Source organism: Callorhinus ursinus, unplaced genomic scaffold (assembly GCF_003265705.2).
Source record: "Callorhinus ursinus isolate GAN/ISIS: 27379988/994484 unplaced genomic scaffold, GSC_fseal_2.0 scaffold31, whole genome shotgun sequence".
In the NCBI taxonomy this organism is placed as follows: domain Eukaryota; kingdom Metazoa; phylum Chordata; class Mammalia; order Carnivora; family Otariidae; genus Callorhinus; species Callorhinus ursinus.
The window spans coordinates 12,356,574-12,366,873 of NW_027397093.1; the positions used below are offsets into that span (position 1 = coordinate 12,356,574).

The 10,300-nt window shown below is 34.5% G+C and overlaps 1 protein-coding gene across 2 annotated transcripts in view; it reads left to right on the forward strand.

Moving 5' to 3' along the window:
- P4HA1 (prolyl 4-hydroxylase subunit alpha 1) overlaps window positions 1-10,300 on the forward strand; it is an 82,700-nt gene that overhangs the window by 45,246 nt on the left and 27,154 nt on the right. The window contains exon 9 of one of the 2 annotated variants that reach the window (XM_025850483.2): window positions 2,905-2,975. In XM_025850483.2, coding sequence (XP_025706268.1) covers window positions 2,905-2,975 — 71 coding nt within the window. Of the gene's footprint in view, window positions 1-1,809; window positions 1,881-2,904; window positions 2,976-10,300 lie in introns of both variants that reach the window. The other variant, XM_025850482.2, reaches the window with a different exon arrangement.

Consider the following 10,300-nt stretch of genomic DNA (forward strand, 5'->3'; position numbering starts at 1 on the left):
AATACTTGAAGTATTTTTATTCCTCTTTGGGCACATTATTACTGGAAAGATATAATTGCACAAGCATCATGCTAATTTGAAATAAGGACATCATAGTTTTCTGACTTTATTTTTTTTTTAATTTTTTTATTGTTATGTTAATCACCATATATTACATCATTAGTTTTTGATGCAGTGTTCCATGATTCATTGTTTGTTCATAACACCAGTTTTCTGACTTTAATTCCTATCATTTATCTTAAGGAAAACAATTAAAAAAATTTTTTGAAATTCAATTTAATTAACAGTGTATTATTAGTTTCAGAGGTAGAATTTAGTGATTCATTAAGGAAAATAATTTAATGTAAACACAATCCCATAAACTTAGTGTTTAGCACAGAAATTCTTCTATGAGCATTTGAGAAAGACTACCCTTTATGCTCTTGCGTTTTTTCCCATCAGCTTGTTCTTAAAACCTATTTGATCTCATTGATAGTAATACAGACTGCCATCAGTTTCATAAAGAGATTGTTAAACATTAGGCTTATCTGTGCTCTATATAGGAGTTCGCAAATTTTTTCTGTAAAGGTGCAAATAATAAATATATTTCAGGCTTTGCTGGCTATACCATCTATCACAAATACTCGAGTCTACATTGTAGTGTGAAAGCAGCCATAGAAAGCACATAAATGAGCATGGCTGTATGTCAATAAAACTTTATTTCCAAAAACCAGTGGCAGGCTGAATTTGGCGCATGAGCCAGAGTTTGCTGATCCTTGTTATAAAGGTTTAATTATCTGGATATCTACTCAAACTTCAGGTCAAAATTTTTGTTGCTGTTAAGTTTTACTATTCCAGATTGGTACTTTTTTTTTTTTTTTTTTTAACCAAAGATTACATTTTAAATGGAAAAGACTGGTCTAATATGTATAGGTGCTATCCAAGGGAATTCTTATAAATCTTTCAAACAGAGCACTACTTAAATCACACCATATTCTATCGGTATCTTTTCAATTTCTGTTTTAGTCCATTCTTTGTGGTCAGTAAATCCAGTAAACCAGAATACCTTGGTGGAATATTTTTTAAGAATTCATTTCAGCTTAGAGGTCAAGTCTTGTATCTCTGGATTCGGAGGCCTCAGTCTTCAAAGGGGATGCCTCAGTTGGATTATTTTAATCAAAAAATTCAATGCCAATAAAAATTTTATACTCTTGTTAATTTCAGAATCATTTTTATTTTTTAGTTTGAAGTCATTATCTTGGCTGTCCTCTTTCCTACTGTTTTTGTACATTTGAGTTCTTTTCATCTGCCTTTCTGCTAAGTCCAAGATTATTTCACTGTATATGTGAAATACATGAACAGATATGTTGAAAGAAGAAAAGATAGACCCTGAAACAAATTTTGGACAGCATTAACCTTTGTAAACAGTTCCATCACTAAAAAAAAAATTAACATCAAAAGTTTGAAATGGATCATTAACTACAAATAGCCTTTCTTATAACTATAAATTAGACTTCAAATTTTAGTGATTTCTTTCCTCACAGTCTCCTCCAACGACTGAAAGAAATTTAATTTCTAATCTCTTTTGTTTGTGTACCCTCCATTCATGCAAAGCGAAAACAAAATATAAAAAATAACAAAAAAAATAGAAAAAGCTTAAAAGCCAACTGTCTCTCAAGGCTCAACACAAGGTGACTGGAAGTCTTATGGAGTTCTTTTCTCTTTTCATCCTCCTTTGTAAAAATCCCAGAATTCTGACTGGTTGGATAAATGTGATTCTTTTTTTTTTTTTGTTTTGTAATGCAACTATTTTGATGGTTGGCTTCACAGCTGAGGCGAGCCACCATTTCAAACCCAATAACAGGAGACTTGGAGACGGTACATTACAGAATTAGCAAAAGGTAAGAGATGTGTATGTTGCATATTTTGGCCTCTAATGAGTGTTTTGTACATCCTACAGGAATATTCATTTAAGGGAAGTAGGTCATTTTCAGTCTCCAGCTCGAGTCACCGCCTATTTATATACGCATGGATAAACTGCTTTGTGTTTCACAGGTCTTTCCCTTTAACTAGAAGTTCTTTTTTTAATCTTTAATTGGTCTCTTGTTTTTAGGGAATTCATACGCTTTGCATTTCTCTTCAGGTCAGGAATCACATCTCCAGGAAATGGCTTAATACTTTTTTTCTTTTTCCTTTTTCTTGCCAAAAGGGAAAAAAAAGAAAAAGCAGCAGCCTGGATTAATCTGGGAGTAGTCTTTGTTTATATAGTTCTCTCACATTCATAAATGCTGCAGTGAATTCACATCATTCTTAATAGTGATTTGTATTGGCATTTGTTCATTCATCTTGTGAAATACCATTGTCATTTTGGAGTAATCTGTATTCCTCCTGTTGGAGTTATTTTAAAAAACTTGCTGACTAGAAAGTTGGCAATGGAAAGAAGAGTTATGCTTCTGATCTCAGTCTTCTAACTACTATTACTCATGAACTTATTTGCCTTTACTTTGCCAGAGAGACTTAACAGTTTTATCTCAGTGAGAGTTTTAGAAAATAAATTTAAAGAGACTATTAACTATTCTTTTGTCAAAATACTTAAAGGACTTTAAACTTCTAGATCTGAGAAAGCTCCTGTGAAACCCAGTGCTATAAATCATTTACATACATTTTCAAATGATTTTTTTTAAAAAAAGTGAAAGGACAATAAATCTACAACAAAAATATGTCAACCCATTTTCTTTTGATTTGGAAGTGGCTTTTATTGCCACCTGTCTAAATGTTTTTGCTGATTTGAAACCATTACCTACCATCCAGACCAATCTGAACCCTTCCAATCACCTGTGGCTTGGCAAAACAAAACAAAACAAACAAAAGCCCAAAATTGCCTGCTACGTGAGTAAGTCCTTGTCCTTTCTCTTTTTTTTGTAGCTGAGCCGAGCTACAGTACATGACCCTGAGACTGGAAAATTGACCACAGCACAGTACAGAGTATCTAAGAGGTAAGGGAGTAATGGAGAGAATTTTAGTCCTACTTGGACCATTTTCCTTCTTGAGAATCTAATTTTCATAAAGGTTTCTAAGACCTAGGCTTTAGGCATGACAACCATGCTTGAATTTTCATGATAGACTAATAAACAGACATGGTTATGGGGCAGTTAACAGAGATTTTCCAGAAGTAACTTACTAGATTTCAAAATGAAATTTGAGACTCCCCAGACCCCACCTGAAAAGTGAAATTGTGTTCCCATATTGAAGTAAGAGAAGTTCCCAAAGAACCTTCATAGAAACAAGGCCTAATTTGGCTTCTATAGTAAAGCAAAGGTATAAAAATCTCTGGGTCACCAGAATAGCTGCAGGTATTGAGAAAGTGCATGCCTTGAAGGATTCCATAACACATCCTTTTTAAGTCAATTGGTTTCAAATTCTTTGCTTTTAACAATGTTTTAAAGAGAATGTACTTAAGTTATTAGCTGATCACTGAAATAATTTTTAACAGTAGATTACTGTATAACTCATGTATATAACTTAGAAGAAGCCCACAGAATAAGTGACATTATTCCAACAGAACTCCTTTTCCATCTACCTATTTATGTAATGGAGATTTCTTAGCTCTCATAAAAATGAGAATATTGAAAATAACAAAATAAGCTCCTTCTATCTCATTAGAAACATCTTAATATATTTTCACTTTTTATAGTGGGTAATGATTGTTTAATCACGTTATTTAGACTAATGTGTACTAATGATAATTGTAATAACTCATTCCAGAAGACACTATTTTTAACAATTAGACCTTTATGTTAGAGGAATTTATATTTTTATCAATTTATAAAAGTATTTTTGTTGTAGAGAAGTATAATGTAATAAAAGATTTTTAGGCATAGAAATATATTTCTCTAGGACAGGGCTTCTCAACCTCAGCACTATTGACGTTTTAGATCAGATAATTCTTTGTTGTTGGGGGTTGTCGTAGCTTTGTATGACGTTTAGCAGCATCTCTGGCACCCACTAGATGCCAGTAACGCCCTTCATCCTAGTTTTGACAATCAAAAATGTCTCCAGACATTGCCAAACATCCCCTGGTAGGCAAAATTCCCACCACCACCCCCAGAGACTTCACCTCTCTACCCCATGTTGAAAGCCACTCTTCGGGGCGTCTGGGTGGCTCAGTTGGTTAAGCGACTGCCTTCAGCTCAGGTCATGATCCTGGAGTCCCGGGATCGAGTCCCACATTGGGCTTCCTGCTCAGCAGGGAGTCTGCTTCTCCCTCTGACCCTCTTTCCTTCTTGTGCTTTCTATCATTCTCTCTCTCTCTAATAAATAAATAAAATCTTAAAAAAAAAAAAGAAAGCCACTATTCTAAGATAAGAATGGAATGAAGAATGCAGTTCAAGGGGGGAAAAAAAAGAATGATATAAAATTTCCCAAGTACTAAAAAATTCATTCATGTATTTTTTTTAAAGTGAATCATGGTGGTCATCAACTCATCGTGGTATTTAGATTCCACTGGATACGTTAAAAAAAGATCATTTTTCAGAAATTACCACTAATTTCAGAATTAAATCCTTTCAAACTATTTGATGAAAAATTAGTTTTCAACTAAAATGTGCAGAAAGTAAGTACATAGATTTAACAACTATTTTAGGAGTTACTGGAACAGAAATTTTGAATATTATTGCTGTAAGTCATAACAAAAGTACTATGAAGGCTGTACAGAATGCTTTGTTTCCTTACTCTTTTTGGGCAAAGCTATATGTCCTTCATATGGTAATAACCTTCAACATGCCCGCGCACATATCCTGGTTGCCTCATCATGTGCCCCGTGCTACCTGCCCCCAGCAAACTAGAAGACATGAAGAAAATTTAACTTCTATCATACGACTTTGATTTCAGGGAGACTAAGGATTTGTAGAAATTAATTTGGATAATGTTTTGATACATGATTTATAATGCTTCTGTGCATTGTAATTAACTCTAAATTTCAAGTTAAACTTCAGCTAATTTTCCATTTTATTACAGAATCTTACTCATGTCTTAAAAAATTAACCCTTTATTTTTTTAAAAATAAGCCAGTATATATTTTATCAAAGATTACATGGTTTTAGGCATTTTTTACTGTCATAAGGCTTGTTTCTAAATTCTTCAGATTTGGATGCTTTTAGGAAGCACATAAAAGAAAATTTCATGAACTTAGTTCCTTGGAAGTCCTTTTTGGAAATTTTTTATATATACAATGGACCTTTTGAAGAAATATCCAGCCCACAGAGTCATTGGACTCTTACCAATAAGGTAAAATAAATTACTCCTTGAAAGGTGATCTACAGACTTTTTTTCCTTAAGAACTAAATATTTCTAAACATTTTGGGCTTATTTTTAAAATATTCTAACTTTATAGCTCTGAGAAGCAATTTTACTGGATTTTTTAGAAAGACACAACCATACTTCATATTATAGAGGGCATTTAGCCAGCAGCATTAGAAGCCTTGGAAGACTAACACCAGAATAAATTCACCCAATCTTAGCAGAGTATGTAGGGTGTGTGTATGTGTGTGTGTGTGTGTGTGTGTTTGTGTTCAAATATTCATATTTACTCTTAAGGATAATTGTTCAGCAAGTCTTTTAAAAAGAAAATACATATGTTGAGAGAGAAGCCTTAACTGTTAAAGAAGGAAGTTGCTCCATAAAATATCCTAAACACTTCATATTTTAACAAGTTTTCCTTTTTTGGGAATTTATTAGCTATGTCAAGACATTTTCTACCCATCACTGGAATCTGAATTTTGAATATTCCTACAAGTGAAGTAAATGAGTGTTTTAGGTTTCCTTCATACATTATACCTCTGAAAAAGGCATCTCAAATGTAAAATAGAAAAATTTATGTGTACTGATGTCAGTTAATGTAGTTCCTTTTGCTGTGGGAACATCTGTATTTTGAATGGGTCAGAAGGGAATTTCAAATATCTGTATTTTGAGAAATTTCTAAGTGATTGCATCATCTTCCGTGGAAGGAAAAATATGTTCCAGAATCCTAGCAAATAGAATTTTATTCGGGTAAAGTATGTGTGGAAATCCATTACTGTTTACTTTATTGACTATCTCTGAACTTCTGGTAAGTCATGTCTGTCCTTTCCATTATTAAAAAAAAACAAACTAAAAATTTACTACAGCTTGTTAATGGAGATGCTAATAATTTTGGCTAAAGCAGAGAAATGGAATTTTAGTTTTGGAAAGGTAAACATTGAGTTTACATGCTCTGAAAAGACAGTTATGTGAGCTCATAAAGTCCAGTTAAAGTAATATTAAGAGATATGCAAATAAATAATCTAGTCTGGTAGAAAAAGCTTTGATTCTGGTAGGTTATTTTTAGAAGTAGTTTTCATTTTCTTACTCTGATATACAGATTTCCCATAATACGGCGTTTTCTTATGCTTACGATTTAATTTACCCATGGAAATAAGGAACAAATACAATATAAAAGCTTATTATTATTTTATAGTATGGAGCAAATACAAATATCTTTAAATATTTCAGATACTTTTTTAAATTGGAGTCACTTTTAACAATGACAGTCCATCTGTTAGGTTGAACAGTGGTTCTCAGATTGAGATAACTGAAACGGATAGATCTATAGTATGATTGCATAATTGTCCCACTAAGATCCAAAGGGCCAGGATAAATTCCCGGGCTAGATGATCAGCTTTTCTTTGTTAACCGTCAAGCACTTAGAGAAGAATTATTGAAAGTTTGCTCTCTGTAACTGGCACTTGGGGTCCTGAATTATTTTTTGCCTTTGCAAAAAAAAAAATCACAGTTTTTATATTAGCTAATTGTAGAATGTCAGTTTTCACGTGTTGGGTTAGAAGAAAGTAGTGCACATTATATCACTTGCATTTTCCTGTGGAAGTTTTGTAATAATCTCCAAAACCTCCAAAATGATATTGTCTATCTATTTACTTGAACATGATGTCCTTATTAATATATTAGAAATACAGTCATGCAGTATGAGAATGTTGCTCCTTACTCAAAACATTCCAGGGGCACCTGGGTGGCTCAGTCGGTTAAGTGTCCAACTCTGGATCTCAGCTCAGGTCTTGATCTCGGAATTTTAAGTTGAAGCCCCATGTTGTGGGGTGTGGAGCCTACTTTAAAAAAAGGGAAAAAAAAAAGAAAGCATTCCAGTGATAGATTTGGGGTTCCTGTGATTAAGACCAAAAGGAATATAGTTTGTGTTATCTAATTAGTAATGGAAAATATTGTAACCTTACATTCTAATTCAGTTAAAAAACACTGAGTACTTAGAAGAAAGAACCTGCATTTCTGTTGATAAAATTTAATGCAGGAATAAGACCCAAAATCCTAAAGAATAAATAGTTAATATATATTACAGTATCCTCAGTGTCTCCACTGAATTTTTGAGCAATGTTACAACAATCTAAATTCAGGGCTAATTTCTTAGATTACCTGAGAGATCTATAACAGTGTTGCTGAAGACAGATTAGCGGTTGCGATCCAGATGAACGAAATGTTTTAAATGTAGCCAAAGAGAATCCTTTTATATTTTGGAGAGGTTTTCACGTGAAAGTCAAATTAAGTGAAATAACTTTACATGCATGAGTAGAGTTTATTTTCCTCTCTAGTGACAGTAACAGAACCACAATTAAGATAACAGTTTATTTTTTAACCTTTAATCATTAATAATTTTAACTGCTAAGCCTCAGACCGTCCATTGAGATCATTTGTGGTATAACAAAAAGTGCAAATTAAAACTTTTTAAAAAAACTAAACAATTAAGATTAAAATATTTTTTCTTTAAGGTTAGCAAAAATTAAAAAGATTGATACTGGCAAGTATTTTCTGAAATGGGCACTCGTAAACATACAGTAAAAGTATAAAATACTTTTTGGGAGAACAATTTGACATCATTCATCAAAATGTAAAAGTCGTCTAGCAGTTTCACATTTAGGAGTTCAACCTACAGAGAGATATTATTTGTAATAGAGAAAAAGTAGAAATAACCTTATTTAACCAGTGCTTTATTGGTAGACCTTCATGGTCATTTTGGAAGTAAAGATACTTTATTTTAAAATGAAAAGAAGGGGCACCTGGGTGGCTCAGTTAGTTGAACATCCGACTCTTGGCTTTGGCTCAGGTTGTGATGTTAGGGTCATGAGATCGAGCCCTGAGTCAAGGCTCTGCCCTTGGAGCAGAGTCTGCTTGGAATTTTCTCTCTCCCTCTCCCTCTGTCCCTCCTGCTCATGCTCTCATGCATGCTCTCTCTGTCTCTCAAATAAATAAATCTTTAAAAATGAAAAAAATGGAGGTGCCTGGGTGGCTCAGTTGGTTAAGTGTCTGCCTTCGGCTCAGGTCATGATCCCAGGGTCCTGGGATAGAGTCCTACATCGGGCTCCCTGCTCAGCAGGGAGCCTGCTTCTCCCTCTGCCCCTCCCCCCACTTGTTATCTCTCTCTCTCTCAAAAATAAATAAATAAAATCTTTAATAAATAAATAAATTTAAAAGATGAAAAGCAGTAGTTAAAAAACACTGTGAGATGGAAATGTAAAGTGATATAGTTGTTATGGAAAAGTCTGGTATTTCCTCAAAAAGTTAAACATAGGGTTACTATATGATCCAGAAATTCCACTGCTAGGCAAAACCCAAAAGAATTGAAAGGAGGGACTCAAGCAGGTACTTGTACACTCATGTTCATAACAGCATTATTCATAGTAGCCAAAAGGTGGAAGCAACCCAGATGTGCATTCATGGATGAATAGATAAACAAAATGTTGTATATCCATATAATGGAATATCATTTGGCCTTAAAAAGGAATGGAATTCTGATACGTGCCACAATATGGATGAACCTTGAGGAAATTATACCAAATGAAATAAGATGCAAAAGGACAAATATTATGTGATTCTATTTATAGGAGGTACCTAGAATGAAAAAATCATGCAGAGAAAAAGTGGATTAGAGGTTACCAGGGGCTGGGAGGAGAGAGAAATGGCAAATTATTATTATTTTTTTTAAAAGATTTTATTCATCCATTTGAGAGAGAGAGAGAGCACAGAGGGGGGAGGGTCAGGTGGAGTAGCTCACTCCCTGCTGAACAAGGAGCCTGATGCAGGGTTCCATCCTGGGATCATAACCCGAGCCGAAGGCAGCCACTCAACTGACTGAGCCACCCAGGTGCCCAAAATGGCAAATTATTGTTTAATGGGTACAGAGTGTCTGTTTGGGATGATGAGAAGTTCTGGAAATAGTGGTGATCGTTGCACAACTCTGTGAATGCTGTTGAATTTCAGACTTAAAAATGGTTAAATGGTAAATTTTACGTTATTTTTTTTACCACAATATTTTTTTTTAAACTGAGGTAGTGCTATATGTATTGACTTGGAAGATGTCAGAAGTATTTTCAGAGAGAAAAAGTGAATGTGTATATTGATGTGAGAGATTGGAAGGTGAGTAGATTCCTATTTATTAAAAAATTCTCTCTGTATATTTGTTTATACACAGGGAGAAATGTTGAGAGAATATGTACCTATTTGTTAAAACGTACAGTTTACCTGTGAGGAGTGGGACTAGGAAAGGGACTTTGTATTCTTTTGTATATGCAGTTTGAAATTTTTATATGTATTTTGTTTTTTAAATAGCTTTATTGGGAGATACACGTACCGTGTACAATTCATTGGTTGAAAATGTACAATTAAGTGGCTTTTAGTATATCCAGAGTTGTGTGTCCATCACCACAATGAATTTTATTTTATTTTTTAAAAGATTTTATTTAGTTATTTGAGAGAGAGAATGCAAGAGAGCGCACAACCAGTGGAGAGGAAGAAGCAGGCTGCTCATTGAGCAGGGAGCCTGATGTGGGACTCAGTCCTAGGACCCTGGGATCATGACCTGAGTCAAAGGCGACCACTTAACCAACTGAGCCACCCAGGCGCCCCTCACCACAATGAATTTTAGAACATTTTCATTACCTGGAAGAGAAAATCTGCTTTAACAATAACTACCCAATCCTCAATTCACAACACCCCCCCCCCACCTGGCCCCGCCAGCTCAGCCCTGATGGACCACAAATCTACTTTCTGTCTTTATGGATTTGCCTGTTTTGGATTTTTTTTTTTTTTAAGATTTTATTTATCTATATGAGAGAGAGAGCACGAGCAGGGGGATGGGCAAAGGGAGAGGAACAAGCAGACTCTCTGTAGTCCCTGTTGTGCACAGAGCACAACGCAAGGCTCAATCCCAGGATCCTGAGACAATGACCAGAGCTGAAGTCAGACACTTAACCAGCTGAACCACCCAGGCGCCCCCTGTTCT